We start from the raw sequence: 27,166 nt of genomic DNA on the forward strand, positions 1-27,166 counted from the left end.
ATTCCTTTAAAAGGAAATACGAATTCACAGTAATTGTCAGGTATTCTAGAAAATCCCAGCTTCTGACTTTTACATCCAAAGGGAGTCAGTACTTTAAAGGAAAGCCCCACCATTGAAAATCTTTTTAAACAAGAAATATTATACGTGAAAAATACGAAAATAAATAATTTGTTTATAATTACTTTTGTTTTTATTTTTAACATACCAAATAACCGATTCAGATTCGAGCCATCGTGGGAAATAAGGCGGTGGCGCAGGGCAAATGACCAGTTTAAAAATTATATCCGAGGGGGTAAAATTTAAGGGTATCCAGAGGTTAGACATTAACTCAAATATTTTAATTATCCCCTTCTTTAGTTTACCAGACGGCGTGCCCTGGTCAATGATCATGGACCAGTTTCTTATTCCAGGCAACGGGGGGGGGGGTCGCTGGCACAATGTTCAGATTCAAAAATTCTTATTTCTCACCCTGCTAGAGCCTTTATTCTAATAATTTAAAGAGACTGTGATGTCACACGAAGGCAAGGTTCTTAAACTCGCATCCGCTTATATAGGTTGGCTTATAATGGGGGGTAATTTTTCGGAGTTTTGGAACGGATGGTGGGGGGGGGGGGCACGACACCTATGTTTTCCCTAGGAGAGACGTCACTGAATGTCTTAAAAAATAAAACAAGACGTAGCGTTTTTGCCCTCGATTTTTCCCATTCCCCTCTCCTCGCCTCTCCCATCCTCTACCCGAGAGTCTCGAGTAGAGTACCCGTCAGCTTCGGGCCTTCGGCTCGGCCTCCGCTCGGGTTCATGTCCGTTGCATTTCATAGATATTAAAATATAATGATTCACAGAGTTCAACCAAGGTAAATAAATACCAATTAGGCTATTATTTAGTATTTATTATTTAGTTTTCACACTGTCCATGTCACGCCTTAATTTTAGACTGACAACCAATGTAATCTAATTTCTAAAGTGTAGTTAACCAAGGCTTAATTCTTACAGGTAACAGGTTGATATTTTGTATTTGATTGGGAATTTCCTAAGGCAAATAATGCCGGGTTTACACTGCGCTGTTTAGAAACTTCAGTTGAAGCAAATAAATTTTTAAAATATCCATGGTTGTGTTTTATTTAATATAGTAAGGTATCAATTCACTTTTAATATCTCAGTTGAAGCAAACACCCTTTTGAAGTCCTAAGCTCAATAGAGACAGACAAAGTCATACATACTATGAGCCCGCCTTACACGTTTTGGAGCTAATCCTAGACATTCAGCTACGTCACTCACCCCATGCAGGCTCGAGTGCGACGAATTTCGGAAGAAAGCTCAAAGTTTGAGAGAGATAGTCCCCCCTTGACACGAAGGTAGCATTTGGATTCGCTAGCACTTGGTCCAATGACAGGAAAAGAGCAAATAGCTGGATACTTTCTGACATGCTGCGGCAGTCGCCGTCTCGCGGCTTCGCGTCGAGTCCAAGAGGCTAAGCCTCTGTTGCTTTCTATCGAAAATCATATCCCTCCACTCTCCTACCTCAATTTCTATTAATTTTGTTTTTTTTTTTGTCTCGTCTATTTGAGAGAAAGGTGTATGATGTACCAGCTGTTGATATATAAAGAATGGGTAGATTTTACTGATGACTAATATTTTTGTACCACCCAAGGAGCGAAGGCACTCGGAGTTGCCCGTCAACCCGTCGGGACGTTTTTTATTACTTTTCATGCGGACATTATTCCATAAAGAAGGGTTTTTAAATTTCTGGCCGCCATTTAAAAAGATCGAACCCAAAAGACCATTCAGCCCGTCTATAGGTTAAAGGTAAACAGTGTACTAAATATTTGTGAAATCGGTTAAAACGCGCGGACGTTGTTGCATAGAGAAACTTTTTTCCATTTCTGGGCTCCATTTATTAAGATGGTGGCTAATTGGAAAAATCTTTCTTAGTACGCACCTACTACTTATGAGTAACGTTCCTGCAAATTTTCAGCTTTCAGGGGCAAGCTGTTTGGGCTGGGCGTTGGTTACCAGTCAGTTAGTCAAAACTTTGATTCATATAGATATAGATTTTGGTAGAGAAGTATTACACCTCTTCATAATATAAGAGAACACAATTTTTTCTACGTAAACTTGTCCAACGTATGTTGGCGAAAACCTAATATCCCGTTTAAGAGATTTAGAAAATTGCCACTGTTAAACGGTAATTAAAAACAATATATATTTCGTCTATATAGATTATCGCCGTTTTCGAGAAAAAAGCTGCAATCAGAAGTAATATAAGAAACCTCCCTACGGGAGGGAAGTATACAAGACGCCATAGGCACAACGTTAAAACACGCGAGACATCCTCGAACCGCCAAATACCATATTCAGACACTATTGCTCATGGACAATGTAAGTAGTGTTAGTCCTTTGATATGGTCGTTGGAAAGGGAAAGAGGAAAAAGCGCTTCAAACTAGTGTAGTCTTCTTAGCCGTCTGTCGTAAAGAAATTGAAGATTCCCGATTTTGCTAATAAATATTCACATACGGTTATTTCGAAACGAAAATCTAGTTTGTTGTGAAGCCAAGAAGAAGATGAAAATTATGAATACAAGAACAAAATTTCGAGATAGATAATAACACCATTTTAAAATCTATCTATGTATAGTGTTAGTCATATACCTTGGCAAGGTAAGGGTTTAATTCAAATTTTATGCAAAGACCTATGAAAATCCTATAATCGAGTCACTGCCTGTTTATTAATGATTGATTATCATCAAAATCTAAAAATGCTGCATGAATTATTTCATTGGAAAAGTTGAAAATTACAACGAGTCTGTGAAATTGACTTAAGCAGCCGACGCAATCGCGAGATCAGAGAATGTATTCCATTTCCTACGCTCTACGCGGCGCGGCCCTATTTTTTAAACTTTGTTTACGGCCGTATAAGTGCGCGGGGACATTCGCGGTACGAGGATGTATCGGGAAAAATTTGCCTTTGTATACTTTCCTCCCGAAGGGAGGTTATTTATATTTCTTATATTACTTTTGGTGTCTGGAAAAGTTCTCACTGGCAGAGAATGTCGAACCCATAATTATCACGACAGTATTTTTGATACGGGCGCATTTGTAACACCAATTCAGTCAGTCTGGAGTTATTGTTAAAGAGTATGGGAATTTACAATTTCATATCATATTTTAGCACGAAAGTGGTATTTTATTACAGAAGTCTCTACTTTCAAAATATCAAGTTTTTAATATAATTGAACCAAAGTTTCTATTTTTAAAATCCATTGAAAAATCACGAAAACTCAGTTTCGATATATCAACAATGTTATTTTGTCGAGCTTGTTCACCTGCTTGATGACATCACTATGACGTGAGGAAAAAAGCGCGGGAATCCTACACGCGCGAGGTATACGCGTCTCGAGCTTTGTCCATGCTTCTCCCCTGTCTAAACTCTGAGTCTGATGTACCAATTAAAATTATTTAATGTTGACCCAAAGAGGAAATTGACCTGTCCCTGGAGTTTAAAGGAAAGCGCGGCTCCGTTGATGCCCCTTATAGATGGCTTTTCTGCTACACAGTGGCTAAGCTTGCTGAAGGCTAGTTAAGCCAAAGGCAGGAACCAATGGGAACTAGTGCATTAGGTCTGATTGGTTCCTGCCTTTGGCAAGGTAAAATTCGTGTCCAGAAGATTAGCCAGAATGCTAGGGGTGATCATGGAGCCGCGCTTTCCTTTAAACAAGTGTATATGCAAACAATACGAACTAAAAATAGATGTCCATAATTTCCATAAACATGTTTTGCAATCGGAAAAAGTAACTTAAAAGTGTATTGGAAAAAATGGTGACCTATATTTTCAGTTCAATGTTAAACATTCGCGGAAGAACAGAATACATAGGAATAAACGTTAATTTTATGCCTATTCTTCGATTCTAGTTATTCTACAAGCTCATGGCCACAATCGAAGCCCAGTTCCTTAGTAATTACTTGTAACCCCACAATAAAAAATCGTTGGAAAGGACTCTAAGAAGTTCTGTTAAGGTCTTAATAAAATTAAGAAAAACTGTCTTTGTAGACAAAGACGCGAAAAGTAAAAGAAAAGTAATTGCCTGAGTAACAGATATTGAAGTTTTCAGTTTTAAAGGCATGATTATAAAACATCAATTATTAAAAAAAAATCTCCTACTATTTTCGCCAAAATTCCACTAAAAACTATTTTATTATGAAATAAGTGAATCATTTTAAAAAATAGTGTATTAGTTTTAGATTATCTTAAAGGGAAGGTGAAATGAAAAATAAAGTGATTTTTTATCGATACTTCTACTAATTATAAGACCATTCCGGAAATATCTCCGAATCATTTTAAAATTCAAACTAGGGGGTATTGTTAGGGTGGGTTTCACGTGTTAAGTAATAATTTAGTAAATTACGACAACTCTTTAAAGTTAAAGGTAAAATAAAGTTTATTCCGTTCCGTTTACAATCCAGTCGTATTTTCCTTTTTCCCGCCAAAAACTAAAATCTCTCCAAAACTACCTCGACCTTTCACTCTCACTTCCCGCGCGCTTCTCTCTCTCCTTTCCCTTTTTTAATCCTTTCTCTTCTTGACCCATCGAGGTCCCCTGCTTCCTTCCCCTCTCTCTTGCCCTCGCTGTCCTAGGTGTCGTTGATCTCGCATTTCCACGAGCTCAATCGCTTGACAAAAGCGCAGGTGTTGTTATTGCCCGTGAGGTGAAAGGTCGAGCCTAATATGAAGCGTATCGATTATCATTGTAACATTTCTCGGCCATCCTGTAATACGAATGCCCTCATTCGCGAGATTATCAATTAAAGCAAAACTAATTATACAAACAAATAATTACAAATAAATAATTACAAACAAACAAATATTAACACATTAATTGTATAGTCTTCCAGTCCTTAGGTGGGTAATAATTAGAATAACATGAAGAGCATTAACACGCATATCGTTACCATCAGCGTTTGTGCTGACCAGCATATGGGGTTACCATAGCGAGCTATTGGGAACTTTCGTCGTTGCGGCCTGTTTGGAGTCGGATTAGGCTTGAGGGGAGGCATAGCAGCGCCCGCTTGGCCATCGGGGAGGGTGGTTTTGAAATCGCGGGGGTCGTAGGTAATTGTGTCGTCGGAGCTGCTCTCACTTTCGCTTTCATCATCCCAACTGTCGTCCAGCGCGTCTCCATCGTCGTCAAGGTTACGGACCCGGTATGGCTTCATATGGTCTACGTGAACGGCAAGAATCCTGTGTCGTCGTTTTGTCCTCAAGTATGGGGGGTCTTCCACCTTGTAGCTGATGGGTCCGGTTTTCTGTATGACTTGGAACGGACCCGGTACTTGGGTAGCAGTTTTGCCGTTCTTCCCTTTTTTTTGGCGAAGTTACGAGTGAGGACGAGGTCTCCGACGTTAAACGCGCGAATACCCTTTTTCTTAGCATCGTAACGCCGTTTCTGATGGGCTTGACTCTCGATTATTCTTTTCCGCGCTTCACTCCGGATGTCTTCGGCTTGTTGCGGGAGAGTCTCAACTTCAACTGGCTCTTCTAGTGGCCTAATTATTTTTCCTTCGCCTGGCAGAACCGGTAATCTCCCATAGACTAATTCGAAGGGCGTTTTCTTTGTGGTCGATTGTACGGCAGAGTTACTCGCGAAAATAGAGGCTTGAAGGTGTTTGTCCCAGTCAGTGTGCTCGCGGTTGACATAGTTATATAAGACGTTAGCCATTGTACGATTCGCTCGCTCGACTAGCCCATTGGTTTGGGGATGGTAGCTGGAGCTAAACGCCGCCTTTATTCCCCATTTCTCTAACTCGGCTTCCGTCTCCCGGGAGACGAAGGCGCTCCCACGATCGCTGATTAACAAGCGAGGACTCCCGTGTCGGAGTACGATGTGGTTCCTAATAAAGTCTGTGACGTAAGACGACTCTGTACTCGGTACCGCTTTGGCCTCAATCCATTTTGTTAAGTTGTCAATAGCTATTATAATGTGTCGGTTCCCGGATGTTGATTCTAAGAAAGGCCCACAGTGGTCGATTCCAACAACCTCGAAGGGTTTGGTGGGGGGTATTATCGGATGCAGTAACGCGTCTGACGTGCCTGGGGGTACTTTACGGAATTGACAGGGTGGGCATGATTCGACGTACCTTTGAACCATTTTTATTTGTCTTGGCCACCAGTATCGTTGTCGGACTTTAGAGAGTGATTTCTACTCCCATGTGTCCTCCGGTTTCTGAGTCGTGGGCCAACTCGAGGATGGTTTTTCGAAGGGATGGGGGTACGACCAGAAGCTTGGCCCGACCTTCTCCGAAAGGATTATCTCTGTATAGGATCCCGTTCTTCATTGTGCACTCGGCTATTCGGGGTTCGGCCTGGTTTTCTTCTTCTTGACGGTATAGCTTCATCATAATCTCCTTTAATTTAGGTAGGCTTTGTTGAGCAAGGGCTAGTTCATCAACGGGGATGGCTTCAAAGTTCAAGGCACAGGTGGGGATTTGACCCGCAGTGCTTTCGGGATCGTGAGGAAGGATGGGAGCTCTTGAGAGGGCGTCCGCATTTAAATGAGTTTTTCCGCTACGGTGGACGGGGGTGTATTCGTATTCACCTAAGCATACAGCCCAACGGGAAAATTTAGCGCTATTGTTTTTCTTTCGTTGAAGCCACAATAAGGCACTGTTGTCAGTTACGACTTCAAAGCGGCGACCGTGTAGATATGGACGGAAATATTCGATCGCGTGGACTACAGCCATAATTTCTAGTTCACTAGAGTGTAGCTTTTCCTCGGATTCGCTAAGTCTCTTGCTGAAATACGCTATCACTCGCTCCTTCCCCTGGGGGTCGATCTGGACCAGAACGCCCCCAATACCATGTCTAGAGGCGTCTGTATGTAGTGCTGTCTAATCTCTCTCCGAGAAGTGGCCCAGAATCGGAGGTTTTAGTAGCGCCCCCTTTAGGTCTTCGAATGCTCGTTGCTGGGCTAGACCCCAAAACCAAATATTATCTTTTTTCAACAAATTAGTGAGTGAGTGCGATCTTTCACCGTAGTTTCGTATGAAGCGGCGGTAGTATGAAGTAAGTCCTAAGAAGCCACGTACTTCGCGAACCGTTTGAGGCGTGGGGTATTCGTGTACGGCGCGGATATTATCGTCGTTGGGCATAATGCCTTGAGCGCTGATGACGTGACTGAGGTAATTAATTTTTTCGGACGCGAAAACACACTTGGATGGCTGTAGCGTCAATCCGGCTGCGGTGACAGCCGAAAGTACCCGTTTCAAATGGTCCATATGCTCTTCGAAGGTTTTCGAAAAAACAATAATATCATCCAAATATACAAGCGCCATGGTCCACTTTAGACCTCCGAGCACACGATCCATAAGACGTTGAAAACTAGCGGGGGCATTGCAAAGGCCGAACGGCAGCCTCGTGAATTCATACAGGCCTTCGTGGGACGCGAAAGCGGTCTTTTCGATATCACACTCGGCTACTCCCATTTCCCAGTAGCCGCTTCTTAGGTCTAGGGAACTAAATTATTTGCTCCCGCCCAATCGATCCAGGGTATCATCGATACGGGGTAAAGGGTGTACGTCCTTTTTCGTTACATTGTTTAAGGCTCGATAGTCAACGCAAAAGCGCCACGAATTGTCTTTCTTCTTCACCAATATGACGGGACTTAACCATGGACTGAAAGAGTCCCTAATAATGCCGGCTTCTAACATCTCCGCAATCTGATCGGAGATTACTTTTTTTTCATCCGGGGACACTTGCCGAGGGTATTGTTTTATGGGCAGTTGGTCCCCCGTATCTATGGTGTGTTCCGCTAGGTTAGTTTTCCCTAGCTCTTTTAGGCTAAATGCGAAGGTCTTTCGAAAACTACTTAAAAGAGAGAGGACCTTCTGTCTTTCTGATTCTGTTAAATGGCGACCGAGTTCTATGCTTTTAATCTCGTCTAATATTAGCGTCGCGCTGGCTTCACTTATATCCGGGTTGTAGTCTTCGAACTGGATGGCGGAAACGGCAAAAGGGTCGGACTCCCTTTGAGATACGTTAGCTAAATCGTCGGCTTTACTTAGCTTTTCACCACGTTTTAACGATATCTCTTGGTCGTTAGGGTTTACTACAAATACACTGACTTTGCCTCTTTCTACCTTAGTTACATTTGCTGGTACATTCAATAATCTCAAAGGGTCTTTGTTCGCGTGTGGGTGAATAAAGATCTCTGTTCATATGGTTCGAGTCTATACCTGGTATACAGGCGCTAACAAAAACACCCGACCGAGGGGCCACGGTGACAGTATCCTCATTAATGATATTAAATTATTGGCTCTTTACCTCGACTTCCGCCACGGGATTGCGCGGAGGTAGAACTCCCAAGGGTTCAAATGGATTGGCTTCTTTCTCCTGCTGTTCGTCAGCGCGGTCTACTACTTGAGGTGCGGGGTTGAGATATTGTAGGCAATGATTATTATCCAGATAAATCAGATGAAACTGTCCTTTGTCGAATACAATTCCAGCTCGTCGTGACGTGAACCAGTCCACACCCAGAACGAGGGGTAGGATGGAGTTTGGAAACACAAAACACTCTACGCGCGTCGCGTCAAAGCCGCTTACTTCAACCATAATATCTATCACTCCTTTCGGCATCGCGAGTCGCTTGTCAAAACCGATAACAGGGGGTCCGTCCCATGGCTTCACATTTCCGAGTAAATTGTTTCGCGCTACGTAAGACTCGTCGATGACCGATTTTCTGACGCCTGTGTCCAAAAGAGTTTTAATCAGGCCGATGTCTCTTACCGAGACGTCCAACACAGGCACGACAGAGGCTTCGTTTCTAGCATCTAGTGAGGGGTCTGGTATGTATGCGGTTGACAGCTCCGAGCCCCTCTGTACGAAGCTGACCTCTCGTTTCCCGAACTAGGGGCGTTGTTCCGCGCGGCACTATTCGGCTCGGTATTCCTGGGTTGTCGGCAGTCACGCGAGATGTGCCCTAGCCGGCCACAGTTATAGCATTCTCAGCCCCGGGGAAAGGGGTCTTGCCGGTAATTCCTGGATTGTGGGTAGCTCCGGTAATACTCAACTTCCCGTCTTTCCTTCTTCTGGTTTAGCGCCATATTTTCGATCATAGTTTCTAGCTTTTCAATTTTTTCGGTTAACTGCTTGTATTTTGCATCATCAGACGGATTGGTTGGGGCGTCCGCTTTCTGGGCGCTGAAGGGCTGCGGATGGGCGACAGGGGCCATCATCGGGAAGGGCTGATAACCATACGCTGGGAAAGACGTCGGCGCCGGACAATAATTGTACGGTGTGACCATGTGCGGCGCGAAGGAGGCGGCCGGGAGGGCGGCACGTGGTGTACACGGAAAAGGCGAAGCTAGTGCGGTTATATTTCCGTTATGAAAACGGTCAGATTTCTCAAGATCCTTGGTCAGTTTCAAAATTTATCCAGACGTTTTGGGTTTAGACGAACTAATTACCGCCGCGTGGTTACGATTTGCGAGTCCAGTTAAGACTTGTCGGATTGTTTCCTGATCGTCCGGGTCGAGACCGCTCCTTTTACACAGATCGAGTTTGGCGAAAACGTAGGCTTCAACGCTTTCGTTCGGCTGCTGTCCGCGGGCTCTCATCTGTACGCGCCATTCCTCCTCTGAAAACCGATCGGGGAACGCTTCTAGGAAACTCTTTTTCCATTCGTCGAAGTCCGCACATTTTTCTCCCCAGACGCGATGCCTGTTATATGCCGTACTGTTCGGTAGCATATACCCCGCGGCAGCGCTGAGCTTTATGGCGGCCGTCCATTTTAGTTGGGTGGCGAGCATCTCATATTGAACCAGCCATTCGGCGGCTGATTCTCCGAAATCGGCCGAAAAGTATTCAATTTGCAGACTAGGGTTACCGTTACACGACATTGTGGCCGCGTGGTCTTCGTCAAGGGCCGGAATTTCGTTGTTTGCAGTTTCAAAGAGTTCGGTATCGTAGACTTCTGTAGAAATGTCCGTTTCGTAGTCCAAGGAATCGTCCGTTGGATTGGCTAGCATTAGTTAGTTAACACTTCATTCAGCTCCAGGCGTAGCAAAGCACCTGTGTCATACCCCACTTCTGACACCAAATGTTAGGGTGGGTTTCACGTGTTAAGTAATAATTTAGTAAATTACGACAACTCTTTAAAGTTAAAGATAAAATAAAGTTTATTCCGTTCCGTTTACAATCCACTCGTATTTTCCTTTTTCCCGCCAAAAACTAAAATCTCTCCAAAACTACCTCGACCTTTCACTCTCACTTCCCGCGCGCTTCTCTCTCTCCTTTCCCTTTTTTAATCCTTTCTCTTCTTGACCCATCGAGGTCCCCTGCTTCCTTCCCCTCTCTCTTGCCCTCGCTGTCCTAGGTGTCGTTGATCTCGCATTTCCACGAGCTCAATCGCTTGACAAAAGCGCAGATGTTGTTATTGTGTTGTTATTGCCCGTGAGGTGAAAGGTCGAGCCTAATATGAAGCGTATCGATTATCATTGTAACAGTATTTAGTCCGTATACCATAAAAATGCGTATTTAGAGGAAATTAAGGGAGAGATATAATCCACTTAACTTGGATAAGTAATATTTCGTTTTCTCAACTTGTTTTCCATATTTTCGTTTTCACTCAAGAATCAAGATAAAAATTTACTAGCTTTTTTTCTTCTTGAAATTCTCAGGTAACCCCATTTTTTAGACGATTCCCAATCCGATTTGAAGAAAATATTTGATATATCAAGGACACACTAAATTTCAAAGTTTTGTTAAAACCTCCACTGTTTTCAAAAATTGATTATCATATTCAATTCTCTGAGGTTGGTGTTTAAATTTTAGTCAGGATTACTTTTTCAAAAACAGACTAAGGGGAAAAAGTCTCAAAAATGAAGCAAAATGAATTCTAATCCTAAACAAAATGGGGAAAGTCAAACAAACCAGAAAACTACGGCTAAAACTTTAACTGGATGTTTCTGGGGATTTATTACCTTTAATAAATTTAAACCTACATTTTATTTTGAAAGAGATATTTTTTACATCCTCACACGCTAACACAACCAGATCCCAGCATGTAAATCAGTTATTGACCCTATCATCAAAGGAGCATCATATTTTCAAAAGACAAGTTACAATGTCTTCAGATAAACATGATTCAGAACACAATCGCTTCCTAAAGAATAAAACATTGTAGGCCTATGCCTTATGAACATCGGACGATGCCAGTCGAGCTCTCGCCCAATCACAGGCAGTTTTAGCTACGTCATTTTAAATAATAGATTTTTTGAGTCTACACTTATCGAGTAGAGCAAGTGAATCAGTGATTGCCTGCGTACTCTACGCGAAATAATTTTTTTATGCGTAACGATTTTAAAAGAATTCAATGTGTCCTTTAGAAAGATTCGTTAACCTAAGGAAACGCGATTTAACTTCTATTTATAAAACAACCAATCCTAAATCTATGAAAACCCAAGTTTACTAAATAAGAAACATCTTGATTATGAGACAGTTATATTTTCTCTCGGTCCATCACCAGAATTTAACGAAATACATTATCGCTTTCTTCATCAGTACGCTGAAAACCGCAGAGTAAGTAGGCCTAGGTGTAACTCTCGTGACTGTCCGCCACTCAAAACGGGGTAGAAAAATGGGGAAATAAGAGTTCTACAAACTTTCGCTTGTTTTATGGAGAATTTTTGATTTAATATATACTTTTGGTAATATAAGTTTTAAAAATAATACGCCACAACTTTGAGCTTAAATGTGCCAGATTTAAGTAGTTAACTTGAAAAACTTGGCGTGTACTTACGATCAGGCTTAGTTTTAAAGGCGACGAAAAACCAGCTAGAGGGTAGTAGATGAGAAACACGCACAACCTACAGTAATTTGCTCTCGACTTTCGCGTATTGAAAAAACATCTGAATTTAGATTCTTACTATTTACATTAGTTTTCTGAAACAATGGTTCTTTGTTCGTATTGTTAGTAATATCCAACTATTAACTTTATTACATTACTGTTAATGTTCTCGTAAATTGCACTCACACTATTTTTTTAGAAACTTTATTCGGTTTACTTTGCACTAAAAGCCCAGAATCATAAAAATTGATCGAAACACAGTAGCTATATTTATAATATTACTAGTTTAAGAAAATATTCAAGGCCCGAGTTTTTAGGCCTAAATCATTTATTTCTGATGAAAATGCTAAAATAATAATTTTTATTCTCAAATATGGATGGTTGAAGTTAACAAATCCTGGGTACAGACATTACCCTAGTAAGATTCCACTTTGTATAAGCAATGCTTTTGGACTATCAGCCATAGAGAGGACTGCAAAGGCATTGGGAGAACTTCAACTCCTTTGATATCCAAGGACTACCTAATTTTTGGTCATAGTTGAATTGAGTAAATAGGCCTAACCAATTTGGCTTTGGGAAGAATATCCGTGAATTTCAAGGTAGGAGGGAGTTTATACATTTTTATAACTAATGCAGAAGTTGGATGATATTGGACTTTTGTTGGATTTAGGTTATAGGACTGTAAAGGCTTTGGGAGAACTCAAAATCTATAAAAATCCAAGGGACTCCCTCATTTTTGGTCGGAGTTGGAGTTGAGTAAAATAAATAATTAGGCTTTGGGTGACTTTGGGAATATTATCCTTGAAATTAGAACGGAGTCGGGAGGGAGTGGCAATATTTTTAAGACTAATACGGAAGTCGGTTGGGACTGGATTATTGTTGGATTCTGGTGGCTTTGGCTGGCGTTGGCATTTATAGTATCGAAATGGAGTTGGTGGCATCGAGAACAAGACATTTTATTCAACCGGAGTTGGGTGCCATTAGTGAAATTACCGTAATTTTTAGGAACGGTAACTTACCGATTAAAATTTTGGGAAAACAAAAATTACAGTTCAGTCGGTAATTTTTGGTAATTTAAATTTTACCGTGCTTACAATCCATTACTTTTAAACAACATTTAATTGTGAGCACTATCTTGAGTGATTTACACGTATTTGCGGCTTTTGCTACCAAGGCGGCAGCCGAGGTCTTTCTAATCTGATCTCTAACTAAAGATTTATTAAAAGACTAATTTCTAGCGGAACTTTGTAAGTACTGGCTAGCGAGTAGCACGTGGTGAGTCATTTAGGAAGAAAAAACAGAAATAATTGATCATTTAAGTGTAAAACTAACTTTAAATGTGTATCAAAAATGTCTGGTAATTTACCACCGAATTTTTTTATTGATATTAATTATTTTAATGGTCAGTATTTTACCTTAGTTCTAGTTAAATTGTTTTAAGAAACGTTACTCATAAAATCATTTTAGATTAGTAAGAAAAAGCGCAAATGCGTGAACCTTTGGTGGAAGCTATGCCATTGGGAGGCTAGAGGTTTATCGTAGCCCTAGCCGATCGCCGCGTGTATCTTAACACTAACGATGATAATGGAGTAGAAGCCAATGCAGATTGGTGCCTATGTGGTAAAGACGAAGGATGGTGGTGTTACAAGCCAATATTTACAGATTGACGTGTACAAGTAAGACTAGTGCATGGTGTATGTAGATAGCGTAATGAAGTACAATTTTCCGAATTTCTCTGAACTAAGAACGTGGTCCAGAAATTGCGAGCACGTTTGACCCGATTTTCCAACTGCGAACACGGTGACAGACACACAGAGAGACACGTCGAGTGTAATACCTCTCCGTGACGTTATCGTCACTCGGAGAGGTAAGAAAAAACCTTTCTGACATACCTAATAACCATCTTAATTCAAAAATTGAATTGTATTGTATTTACAATTAATAATTAGCTAATAACGAAATACATTGGAATAATATTATAAATATGATACTAGCCCTTTAAGTTTAACCCTATCCCCTTAAAATAAACTGAAAAGAAATTCACGGTCTCTCAAAATAACTACAATAAAAGAAGAAATCGCCCATCAAAATTGACAGTGAACTTTCTAGAACTTTCTGTATCTACCTATATCACAATATCCACAAAGCATATTGAAATACCTGGCCACTAACGTGTTTTCCAAGAACCTAGAAAAATGCCTCACTTAGTTAGACCCCAAGCAACAAGACCTTGAGTCATCTTCCTGGTACCTGGCCAAGAATCTTCAAGAACCTTTTTTGACCTTGAAAATGACAATCCGTCTAAAGGTTTTGCCTATTCGTTGATGATCATGAATCCGCCCGGCTACGTCATGACTATGGTCCTCTATTCGCCAAACCAAAGTCTACCAACAAAAGTCATTATCCCATAGGAGCTTGCAAGAAACTAGAAGTTATAAATACATATAAGTCCCTCCTGTCCCACAATCAGTCGATACCTGAACTGCTTAAACGAAACTCTGTCGGCTCATCCTTAAGAAATCATAGAAGTACGGAGTATTGTTGTTTTTAAATCGAAACTACTAATTTTTAAAAAAGAAGAGAAGGAGCGCGAGTGCGCGAAATAAAAAAAAATTAATAATAATTACCCCTTAAATCGCGTAAGAAGGAAAGAAGAACCCTTAACCCCTAATAAGAATATGGAAGAGGAGCTACTTGGCGTAAGAAATTAAAAACTTGAAATTATTTTTGATAAACTGGCTTGAAACTATGGTTAAAGAACTTAGATTATGGTTGACGGATTGGTTCAATTTTAAAAGCTTAATTTTTCTATTTTTGAACATTATTATTTTAGTACATAACTATTAAATTTTAACCTAAATACGCCTAAATTTAAATTTAAAACTTAAAGGCTGTAGGAGGTACTCCGATTGAGGAGACATTCCATAGAGGTTCACTTTTAAAACTCATGGGTTGAATGAGTTGGGCTCTTTGAATTTTAACTACAATTTGGTTAAAAAAGAACCCAGTAGCAGTTGAAAAAATATTTCCTGGTAGTTTGGGATGCGGGTTGTTTCAAACCCAAAAAAATACGGTTATTGCAGTAACCCAAATTGGGTCATTTGCAATTATAGGCAAACCAAGCATACAAATACAAGGTATTGTACACTAGAGGGATGTTTTGAAAACTTTGCTATACCAGTTATTTAAGTAATGTATAAACAACCATTTCAAATAGTAATATAAAAAAGATTCTTGGAATATCAAAATGAAACAGAGCTTTATAGCTACAAAACTACGAAACCTTTAAAAATAACCCTTATCCATACTCGGACATTTATTCTAATACTTTTCATTCGAAAACTGTTATTACCAAAAAGGATATATAGAATGAATAATCTGTCTTTCAAAAACAATGCAAATGTAATTTTGGTGAAAAAAACGAAGATAAGTATTTTTTTCAAATAATTGGTGTTTTATAATCATGTCTTTAAACTGAAAAAATTTAATATCTGTTACTTAGGTCATTCCATTTTGTTCTCTTATCATTTAGTTTTTCTAGTCTTTGTCCACTAAGACTTTTTCTTAATTTTAAATTCGTTGTGCGGTTCACTCGAAATATTACAGCCGTCAAGTCAATTGGACCGCATCTCGTTAGACCGAATGTCCCATTGGGCCGCATCTCGTTAGACCGAATGTCCCATTGAACCGCATCCCGTTGGACCGAATATAGCCAAAATATGCGCGTGCGGGTTCATTAACTTAAAAGTTTCAATGCTATTAAACGATATATTTTTAACTCCGTATTTTCGAAACGAATTAGAAAATACGTTTTTGGTTTTAAAAAAATACCCTTGTCCTTAATCGTGCGTCTATCAATACACTTTAAAATAATGATACTGTGATTTTAAAATCCCTAGTTTAACAGGATGCCTCTAATGTAACCAAGCCGAATCTAAGCTCATCTGACCTGTAAAACAATCAATATTTTGGAAAAGACATATATTTATTGTTCAAGGACCTTGATAAATGTAACGTTTACTTTTCCAGAATCTTTATAAACAGAATTTGTTGGAAAAGGCCCGCTTTTAAAATGCAAGGACTTCAATGAAAATAAAAATATTTTGGAAAATTGGTGATCTAACACTTCCAAACCTAACCCTACCTAACCCAACCAAACCTAACCTTACCTAACCAAACCAAACCTAACCTAACCTTACCTAACCCAATCTTACCTTACCTAACCCAATCTTACCTTACCTAATCCAACCTTACCTTACCTAATCCAACCTAACCTTACCTAATCCAACCTAACCCAACCAATCCTAACCTTATCTTACCTAATCCACCTAACCCAACCTAACCTTACCTAATCCAACCTAACCTTACCAAATCCAACCTAACCTTACCTAACCCAACCTAACCTGATTTAACCTAACCTTAACCCTCTAAAATATTACCGTCATTTTAATAAAATTTACTCAAATTATTTGAAATACTCAATGTCTTTATTGCAATAGGTGTATAATTTGATTACTTTATAGTTGCTCACACTGTCTAAACGTAAATGCAATTAAGTTGAAATGAAATAAATAATCAATAGCAAGCAACTAAAAGTACGTAATTTACTTTTTCTTTTGGGCATTCGATCCATGGACTGTTTCACGATAGTCCGATAGTCTTCCACTCGGCCACGGTGAGACGAATGATCCTATCGCTAAACTAACTTATGACGATGTATTATATAGCACTATAACCAGTATTTCTAATAAAAAAATCCAATAGGCAGAAACCACACAAACGGCGGGATTTGAAATTATATTTCAGATAAAATTAGTCGATTGGGAATTCGGTCGAATGGGACTCGATCCAATGGGAGGATACCCTTTATCGTTGACAGATATTTGAATAAATTAAGAAAAGGACAAATAATAGAAATCTCCAGTTTCGTGTGAAGGAATGGCACACTATTATGTATTTTCCACTTAAAATAATACTAACTCGTAAAAGTTTTTATAAAGTAAAATGGAGTGCCTATTTATAATTAATGCCGCTGTACAAAAGTTAATGACGAAACCATATGTGTGCTGGCAGCTGTGTTTTTATCGAAATTGTCTATAAAGCCCAATTATACGTAAATGGCATTAGCGTGACTGTAATATCACGAGCTCATTTAACGCATGAGAACGTTGAATGTTAAATACGCTTCAGTGCCTTGATTGAAATACTCTATATTTCTCAGGCCGTATATGGGTTCTTGGATATATTATGGACACATTTTCTGTTTACGTCCTTTTTCGAACACATAAACACGAAAAAGGGTTCCTATGCTTATTGATTTATGTCGCAATGTTTTTCACGTATAATATTTTAATTTTTATTATTCATAACTATACAGTTGATTAAGGTATACGGTTTCCATGTTGTCGATTCTACTGTTTTTCCTGTTCTGCCTATTCGTTTTCAAGCTCAAAATAATGGTAAAGTTTATTTGACAAAACAGAGAATTTTGAGGTGCGTTAATCTTTAATATATCAATATGAAGAGGAGATACCTTTGATAATGCTTTAACTTTTACCAACTTCAATTATCACTTAAATTTTTTAATTAATTGCACTCATATCTGCTACCTAAGCATTGGAGTGCATAATTTATTATATCTGACGGCCTTTTATTTCATCTTTAAAGAACACCAACGTATAAGTCGGTGATTCTATGAGAGTGGTAGCTCCCTTAGACAAGACTTGACACTGTCTTTAATCGGAGGTCGCCCAAAACGGCACATTTTTGTTCGCCACCCTCCAAAAATAGATAGCTTAAAACGGCACACTTTCCGACAACCAAAAACGGCACACTTTGAAAAATAAAATAAAATTTTTATTTGGTCTTGGATTATGGTTTACAATTTAAAACCTTTAAACCTGTGTCCTAGCACTTTAATATATTCTTGTACATCGATTTCTCTATTTTTTAGCAATAAATATTTTTCTTCGAGAAAAGCTTCTCTCTCTCGGTCTCTTTTTCTTTTAATTTTTTTAGCGCCACTTATTTTTTCTTTTTTCTTTAAGTCTGTCGTTATCTGAATCTCTATTAAAACTGTAATTAAAAGCAAAACGTTTGGATGTGACTTATAAAATTCTTTGCTTAGCTGGAGATGGTAATTTTCGGCCCCACCGACTTTCTTACGCTCGACATATCACTGGCCACCAAATCCGAATTATTGTCATAAATTTGAACCTCTCTCCGTATTAGTTTCGAAGGCTGGACAGAAAAGTCTTCAACAGCTTTCCTTTTGCAGTTAACACGAAGCTCTTGTCGCTGTAGGTCATTTGTCTTTAATTTGTCATGAGCATGGTCCATGTTGTTGTTACCTTTTATTATTGATTTTTTAACGTCGGTTGTAATAGTTACGTTACAGTTCTTAAATGTGCATCGCCATACAATATCGCTACTTTTCTTTAGTGTGCGGAACAACTTAAATTTAAATTGGTCAAATATTAAGCACTGGCCACCCTTATTACTAGCAATTAATTTGAAGTCCATTTTTCTAGTCTATCGGCTTACAACTTGTCCAAATGAGGCTATAAAAATATGACGTTTTGGGCTACAGTAAACAATAAGATTTCAGAAAGCCTACGAAAAAAATGTGCCGTTTTTGGTTACAAAAAATGTGCCATTTTAGGCCAACATTTTTTAATAATGTGCCGTTTTGGGAAACCTCGCTTTAATCTATAAGGGTGGTGTATTGATTGGATATATTTTTTACCTCTCCGAGTGACGTATGTCTCAGAAGCGTGTTCGACTTGATCATATAACGACCTTTTTACTTTAAATCTTAACTTTACATATGTTAGGGTCTAGCGTTTCCACTTAAGTAAATGTACTTCGGCTCATAGCTAGTCTAACTGTCGTTATAAAGGATATATGCCCGGGCGACTCAATTAACGATCACTATTGGGGTTAGTGAGATAAATTAGAATTATGGTCAAAGTTGTCTAGGGGATTGTTTTAAATAATAGAAATAATTATGTTAGGGAAACGTATTTGGAGTTTGCCAATAAAAATATATAATTAACACTAATAAAAAATAATAATAGCATGCACACTGAATAGGACTGGTAATTAAAAAATAGCATGCACACTGAATAGGACTGGTAATTTAAAAATAGCATGCACAACAATAATCAGGTCTGTTTACTAAATACGATATCGTACGGAACACGGAAGGTGTTTAAAAATTATAATAAACCGCATAAGGGTTTTAACTAACAATTATAAAAATATAATTCACCACATAAGGGTGTTAGCATAGCTTTGATCTTGTTAACCACAAAAGGGTTTAGAGTTCTAAACAAATGTCTCATAAGGACTTTTAATAAAAAATTTTGTACGTTACACGTTTTGAAGCGGGAACATCCTCATCTCCACGGTGCGGTGATCCAGAGATCGGTACGCGGCGCAAGGCCTAACGATTAACACGTGGCGTGGATGAACTAGGGCGAAGGCCCAACCAATTTAATGTTCATGTCAAGGTTGCCTTTGTCTCCAAGTATACCGAAATTGATTTTAAAGTTTAACGGTAAGGCGTACTTAGACGGGCGCGGTTTTCTCATACGTCGGTCAGGACTCAGGAGCATTAGCGGCAAGGGTTCGGACATCTGGCGACGTCTCCGGCATAAGCGTCCTCGGTGGTGTAGAGTGGCAAAGAATTAATTTTCATTGTTCACTATAGCTTATATAGGTTTTTGGTGGTCCAACCAATCCATCCATCAAACCAATCATCGTCGATCTTCCTGTGGTAAAGGTCTCTTAGACCTACCTGCTTGAGTTCCGTTTGATTTTTATGACGCACTTGTTTGTTTGCAGGTGTTTGAAACGCGAACGCGCCCTCTTATTCCGTGACCCAAGAGGTCAGAGTTTTTATTCATGGTCCGAGTAGAAACTAGTTTCTCCCGCCCTCGTTACAATAATATACTACGTCACTAATAATGCACTAAAACTATCCTAAACTACACAATAATACATTTGAAAAACACGTTTGGCAAACTCCATTCATTAGGTAAAGGGTTAAAAATATGTACAAGAAAAGGGACTCTCACAAACCCCCAGAGAGAATTGTAAGCCTAGAAAGCATGGTCATTAGTATTCTATTTCCCATTGAACCGTGGTTCGCGACCAGCGCTGACCCCAACTCAAGGAGAATTATTGAATATTGAACATCAAAACTTGCAGAGGTTAACGGTAACAGTTAGTATAGGGCGCTGTAGGTTAGCTGTGGCATAGGGGCTAGCCACCACCCCCTCTATGCAATGTAAAGGGACCCACCTGTAAATAAGCCACTGGCTTAGTGTGGAAATCCCTTCATAGACAAAGCCTAGATTATTATTATTATTATTATTAAAGGGAATATAACTAATTTTAAAGGGAAGATAACTAATTTTAAAGGGAAGATAACTAATTATAAAGGGGAGAATACTTTTTATTAAATTTGGCGTTACAATAAAAATTCAAAATGAATCTTTTACTATCCTCTCAAGGCTCTCATTGTAAATTAGGTGAACCACTGACAACATTATTGCTTCAAACCGAACACGAATATCTGATTTGTGAACCGAACAGATCAAATATGTATGCTTCACTTCAGTTCTCGGTTAAACAGTTCAGTGCCATTTTCTGTTCAGGTCAGATGCCTTTTCTTAGAAACACATTTGGATCACATCGTATTTGTGATAAAAACGATGTTGTAGACATTTGAAACAGACATCTGTGGCATCGAACGTAGGTTCGAATTAAAATCACTTAAGAATGTATTCTAAACGCTTATACTAAAAAAAACATCCAGGCAAATTATTTGTTTGGCATTGGATGTCGAGGGAAACATTGGAGAATATTTTCTAAAACTTGGTACGAGATAAGCGTTGTTCCTAGAAGCAGTCGATAATATGTAATTAATTCAGAGGGAAAGGACATTTGATTTGAAGGACAAGGATTTCGACCGAAGCTTTCGGCGACCGATGTCCATTGTATTAATAAGTAAAGAAATGTAGGAATGTAAAATAGGTTTCCGTGCGGTAAACCTAACCAATATTTCCGAGTATGCGGGATATTTGTTAGTCACGTTCGTAGTGTGCAGGTTAATTTTTATAATGGATCACATTGTCGTTCCACCCATATTACCATTAGACTTACAGTGTTTATGGTTAATAACTGTAATGGAACTATTACTAAGAAAGAATAAAATTTAAACTTGGAGAAAGGTTTCCTACGGTCCTTTTTCCCGCTTTCAAGAATGTTTCTGCTAGCTTTGTTTTTAATATGAATAAAAGATTATCACGCAGTCCGAATTGCAAACCAAGTGCTACTTAGTTGCTTCAGTTCAAGCCTAGTACTTTATGGTAACGAGGTCGTATATGTTCACCAAATAACTATTTATTTATAGGCTTCGTGAAACCGTTCAATAGAATTATCGTTAAAGTTAACGCGTAAAAGTTTCTTGTTCAATAACGCTCCCATAGATGCTGTAAGATTGTCTTTTTAATTTGAAGAAAAACCGCAAGCACATATAAGAGATTGGGAAAGAGAAACTAACGAGAATTTTTCAAATCATCAAGAAACGAGTGGGTATTTTGTTCCATATTTCAATCTATTTCGCAATACCTTCCATGTACGCATTACCAGACTATTTGATATGCATTATTATAATGAAAATACCCTGATAGCAGGGATAGATTAATTTTTTTAAGACGGAATGCACAACGTTTGGCCTTTACTTCAGTCCGACTCATAGCTGAGTATATAGCCCCGTCCTTCAACACGTAACCAAAAAATTAAATTTTCTTATTGGCTCACTAAAACTACGTATTGGTGAAGTTGCTGACAAGGAGGGCCAAAAATACGTAATTCCTGTTTACCTCTGTCGCTATGACTACGACCCCTCTTGCGTTGTACAGATAAGCGGCTTCACAGGGGTTCAAAATGGAGCCGTCTAAAAGCGAAGGTCTGGAAATTGTCATAGATATGACTTAAGTTTATTAAGGCTACTTATAATAATTGAAGATCCAACTTAGAAAAAATCAACAAGTTTTATTTCAAGAGAAAACGTTCATCCTTATCCATGTAAAGCAAGAAGTCAACTGACTCTTTTAAAATATTTCTTACTTTTCAATACAATAAAAAAAGGGAGGGAAAACCCCAGCTAGGGGGCTCCAAAATATTTCCATCTTATATTCATATGGCCCGGTGTTGGCCGATATACCCTTGCACCTGAGCAGTCCAACAATACAAAAATCCTTGAAAACGAAGAAACATTTTTCCCGAAATATATTAAGCAAAAGTTATTTTCCCAATTTCCCAAAAGTATATTAACTGCTACGCTAAGTTGCGACATACTGCCCGCCGATAAGTTTACTATAACTTATCGCTTTGAAGTTACGTTATCCATAATCCATATTTAAAGTTACATAATTTTATCAATCAAAAAAAAACATTTTTTTTTCAATACTTTTAAAGATATCCATATCAATTAAAATCGTTATTATTAATTATTCAAATAAATCAAAAAATTATAACTTTTCCTTTAAATGGAACATTCTAAAGGACACAAAAGTTGAATTGGTCTACGTAATTTGTTTCCATTAGCCAACTTAACCACACAAGATCTTATTTTCTTATCTCTACCTATGAAAACTTCATCTATCCTAGCCATTTTCCAAGTTAAACGTGGGGCTAACCGCTCTTGGATTAAAACCATATCCCCTACTTTTAGTTCATGAGTTTTCTTTAATTGTTTTCTTTCGTTGGCTGTTCTTAATTGTAGAAGATACTCGTTTCTCCAACGATTCCATATTTGATCAAGTAAAGACTGACGATACTTTAATCTCTTATTAAGTTCTTGGTTTGTTGCGGACGTGGGTTCTGTTGTTTCAAATTTTCGAGAAGGTAGTGAAGTTGTTCTTGTTCCCAATAAGAAATTGTTCGGCGTTAATGGGGAGGGTTCATCAGCGTCATTGTAAACAAAGGTTATCGGTCTTGAGTTTAAAATAGCCTCCGTTTCAATGAGTAGCGTTTCTAATTCTTCATACTTTAATGAAGCTCGACCTAGTACTTTTTTAAGCGCTAACTTAGTTGACTGTATGAGACGCTCGTAAAAGCCACCATGCCATGGTGCCTTTTCTATTATTGGTTTCCACGTAACTCCGTGATTACCGAAATAATCTAAGACTTCTGGGTGTTTTAAATTTTTGTAAATTTCTTTTAAATCAGATTCTGCTCGTTTAAACGTTTTAGCGTTATCGGAGTAGATTACACGTGGCATGCCACGACGCGCTATGAAACGCCTAAACGCCATTAAAAATTTCTCTGTAGTTAAATCACTAACTAGTTCTAAATGTACTGACCGAGTAACCGCGCACGTTAGAAGCGCGATATAGCACTTTATTGTAGTTCTTTTGCCCGTTTGTACGTAAAGTGGTCCTCCAAAATCTACTCCTGTTATTTCGAAACTTTGTGCTTGGGTTATTCGGTCTTCTGGCAAAGGTGCGACAGTCATCTGTGCTGGTTTTGCGGAAAACCGCTTACAAGTTCCGCAATGCTGAATTATTCTTTTAGCCATTTGACGACCTCGCGTTATCCAATACTTTTCGCGTATTGACGTTAATATGTCGCTTACGCCTGCATGCAACTTTGACTTATGATGGTACCACGCTATTAGTTCAGAGAGACGACTTTTTTCTGGTAAGATCCAAGGGTGTTTTTGGCGATACGCAAATTGACTTTTGTCAAGACGACCTCTCAATTGCAAAAGTCCGTCCTTGTCCAATTGAGGTCCTAAGTTCAGAATTTTCGAATTGTTTGCCAACGGTTGATTACTTGTCAATCTGCTAATTTCATCAGCGAAGTATTCGCTCTGTTCTTGTTTAATAAGTATTTTCTCGCCTCTTGCAATTTCCTCCGCATTCAGTGGACCTTTTACCTTTTCTTTTGGTTTTCGACAATTTTCAATAAATCTCCAAATCCAAGCAACCGTCCTAAGAACCCTAAGTAAGTTACTAAATCTTGATAAATCAATTAACAATTCCTTTGGTTTGCAGATCAGAGGAGCTTGAAAACTTGACAATATTTCTTCTTTGACGTCTTCTGAACTTGGTTCTTCAAAGCTTGACATAGGCCATTGTTCTTCTTCTAATTTTAGCCAGTTAGGTCCTTCGAACCACAATTGGTTTTCTATTAATTCCATAGCTCTTTTTCCTCTGGTAGGCATGTCCGCAGGGTTCTCTGATCCTTTTACGTGATTCCATTGGCTAATTTCTGTCAAACTTTGAATCTCTGCCACTCTATTTTGCACGAAAGGCCTATAAATTCTAGAAGAGCCCCTGATCCAATATAAGGCGATTGACGAGTCCAACCAAAAGCATACTTTATCTATCTTCATATTTAAATTTGTTTGTAAATAATTCGCCAGCCGAGCACCTATTAAAGCTCCCATTAGTTCAAGTCTTGGAATTTTCATCTCCTTCATTGGGCAACGTGTGATTTGGAAGAGACAAATGCTATATTTATTTCTTCGTTTGTTGTTACGAATCGCAGATAAGCCGCTGCTGCATATGCCCTTTCACTCGCATCGCAAAACACGTGAAGCGATAGTTCTTTAATTAAGCATTCTTCAGTTCCATTAAAATAATGCCTGCCAATTGATATCGAGGATATGTCAAGTAGCTCTCGGCACCACTTGTCAAACGTGTGTGCAAATGTTGGATTCAGTTCTTCGTCCCATTTTTTATCTTCCTTCCACAAGTCCTGAATAAGCAACTTTAGCCTTATTACATAAGGAGACAAAAATCCAATTGGATCAAAAATCCTGGCTACGGTCTGCAATACACCTCGCTTGGTTCTGGGTACATTGCTTATGAATTCCTTTACCGTCGACTGATTAAAATCGGTGGTTGAATTTTCCACGTAGTCCAGTCCTTCTTCACGCCATTTATTTTCTAATTCCTTTGAATTTGTGGTCCATTTTCTAATATTCATTCTTGCTTCTCTTAAGATTAGCTTCACCTCTCTTGCAATTGTTGCAGCTTGTTCCACATCTGCAGCGCCAGAGACCAAATCATCCACATAAAGTCCATCTTTTAATTTCTTGCATATCTCTGGTTTACTTTCTTCATACTTTGCAATGTGATGTCGGAGAGTTGCCGCAAGAAGAAACGGACTCGATTTTGCTCCAAAGGGAACGCGTGCTATTCTCATCGTTTGAAATTCAATTGATTGCAGGTCATTCATCCAAAGAAAAAGTACAGCATTACGATCTTTCGGGTTCAGCGAGATTTGGAGAAAAGCTTTCTCAATGTCTGCTGTAAAAGCTACCTTGTTTTCGCGAAACTGTAACAAAACCTTCAATAAATCTGGGTTGAGATTTGGGCCTGAAGAGAGGCAGTCGTTTAAACTGGGCGCTCCCTGCGCGCATGACGATCCATCGTGTACGATACGTAACTTTGTGGTATCATGATCGGGCCTTATTACGGGTTGGTGAGGTAAATAAAACCTAGGTCCATCTAGATTTGTTTCTTCATTAACTACCTCTATGATTCCTTGATTCAATTGTTCCTGAATTACTGCCCGGTAATTTTCATACAGTCCAGGGTCCGATCGAAAGCGTTTACGTAATTTTTCTGTGCGCCGTACCGCAATGTCGTAGTTGTCCTTTAAATACTCCAAATTTTCGTTCCAAGGCAAACATACTTTGTAGCGTCCTTCGTCATCTTGTTTAATGGTATTGGTGAAATTTTGCAATACTTCGCCATCTAAAATTTTCTTAGGCTCAGTTTCTCGTATGCCTAACGAGTCCAGCTCCCAAAAGGCTTTAATTTGACTGGACGCCTTTTGTGCTTCCGTTATGATTAAGGCCGTTGTTACAACGTTTTCTGCGATACAAAGAGAGGGTGCGGCACCCCTCCCTTGTATTGTCCACCCAAAAATAGTTTCAACCGCTGCTAATCCCTTTTCCAATGACTGAACGTTTCCAGTGTTTATTTCCCAAAGAAAATCCGTCGCGAGAAGTAAATCTAACTCTCCTGGTTCCTTTCCTACATCTTTGGGTTCTTCAGCTAGCTGATATCCTAGTTCTGTTAACTTGTTAACTTGTCCCTCATCTGGTAACGTAATTACACCACTACAAATGTAGGGTATTTCGCAAGCTTGTACTGTTATTTGTAAGGATGGGTGTTTTGTATTTCGAAGGTTTACTTCTACTACACGCGTTACTTTTGTAGTCGGGTTAGGATCTCTCCAGATGTAGCGTGCGGTTTTGATTCAGTTGAAGACGCATTACTTTCTCGTTCGATTTCTCTGTTAGACGCATGAACTTGAGCCTCTTTCTCCCTCGTTACTTCCCTTTTTTCACAAAGAGTAAAATGATGTCTGCGACCGCAGTATTTACAAGTTCTACGCCAATTTTTGCACCTTCTTGAAAAGTGATTATTTCCGAGACAAATAAAACACCGTTTCTTTTCATATATTTTACTCGCTCGTTCTTTTGGGGTGAGTTCTTCGCAGGTATTTTCCCCGTGTTCTTTACTCTCACAGTATAGACAGGCGCGTTTTTCTGTTATCACGTTCAAATTTGCCGCGGTTGGAATTTTATTTTTGATGCCGCTAAACGCTTTTGCCTTTACTCTCGTCGTTTTCATCCCAGTTTGATCGTGACTGCCCGCCGTTTCTAGTGACTTTCCTAGTGCATAAGCTATTTCTCTGCTCTCTAATTCTCGTTCTATAAATTTTAGCAGTTCCTCGCCGTCCATTGTTAGCTTTGCTGCCTTTCTTTGACGGGTGTAATCTAAAGCTATATCGCTAGGAATCCGTTCTAATAAGATATTCCCAGGGGTGGATTAGGGGAAGTTACGAACGAGATAAAATTTGTGGATGGGCAAGTGAAATATAAACGAGTTGGGGGATTCTCTTCTCGTAAAAATAATATCCCCCCCCTCAATCGGAGTGAGGTTTCGCAAGGCTCACTGGGTAACGATGCCGCCACCAAACGAACGGAGAAGCGGCGTCTGCTATAGCGTATGTTAAGGAAGTCTTGGCGTTGGCCTCGGCCTACCGCGTTTGAAAATGGAAGAACTTTCGGGAGACGCGGAACTAAATATAACAAGACGGCCCAAGGGCTCGTAATAGTAGCCATATCGTACGAGTGAATAGCCCCTCTCTACCCTACCCTAATGAGTGGATAACCCCTCTATACCTTACCCTAATGAGTGTATAGCGCTATCTTTTTCTATGCTTAATTGATTTAGCGTGCATAAAATTAGAGTTAATAGCCCCTCGATTCCCTACTCTAAACAGTGATTAAATTA

General features: G+C 39.2%; 2 protein-coding genes and 2 long non-coding RNA genes across 5 annotated transcripts; 2 read left to right on the forward strand and 2 right to left on the reverse strand.

Moving 5' to 3' along the window:
* Window positions 1-545: 545 nt before the first annotated feature.
* LOC149619078 (uncharacterized) lies at window positions 546-1,343 on the forward strand. Of its 2 annotated transcripts, none has more exons than XR_016375436.1 (3): window positions 546-854; window positions 994-1,134; window positions 1,199-1,343. It is a non-coding gene; the product is annotated as an uncharacterized LOC149619078 (long non-coding RNA). The 2 variants fall into 2 exon arrangements; XR_016375437.1 differs by having other exon boundaries at window positions 994-1,129.
* A 9,643-nt stretch (window positions 1,344-10,986) lies between these two features.
* Window positions 10,987-15,090, forward strand: LOC149619079 (uncharacterized). Its single transcript, XR_016375393.1, has 3 exons — window positions 10,987-12,436; window positions 12,508-13,513; window positions 13,583-15,090. It is a non-coding gene; the product is annotated as an uncharacterized LOC149619079 (long non-coding RNA).
* A 7,302-nt stretch (window positions 15,091-22,392) lies between these two features.
* LOC149619080 (uncharacterized) lies at window positions 22,393-24,246 on the reverse strand. The gene has a single exon (XM_089854557.1). The coding sequence runs from the start codon at window positions 24,244-24,246 to the stop codon at window positions 22,393-22,395; it is 1,854 nt and encodes a 617-aa protein (XP_089710683.1).
* An 83-nt stretch (window positions 24,247-24,329) lies between these two features.
* On the reverse strand, window positions 24,330-26,611 carry LOC149619081 (uncharacterized). The gene is made up of 2 exons (XM_089854558.1): window positions 26,143-26,611; window positions 24,330-26,014 (listed from the first exon to the last, which is right to left on the reverse strand). Exons 1-2 carry the CDS (start codon window positions 26,609-26,611, stop codon window positions 24,330-24,332), a joined length of 2,154 nt encoding a protein of 717 aa, XP_089710684.1.
* Between the last annotated feature and the right edge of the window lie 555 nt (window positions 26,612-27,166).

Source organism: Phalangium opilio, unplaced genomic scaffold (assembly GCF_054372755.1).
Source record: "Phalangium opilio isolate 3A_F unplaced genomic scaffold, DU_Popi_V2 ptg000209l_1, whole genome shotgun sequence".
In the NCBI taxonomy this organism is placed as follows: Eukaryota; Metazoa; Arthropoda; class Arachnida; order Opiliones; family Phalangiidae; genus Phalangium; species Phalangium opilio.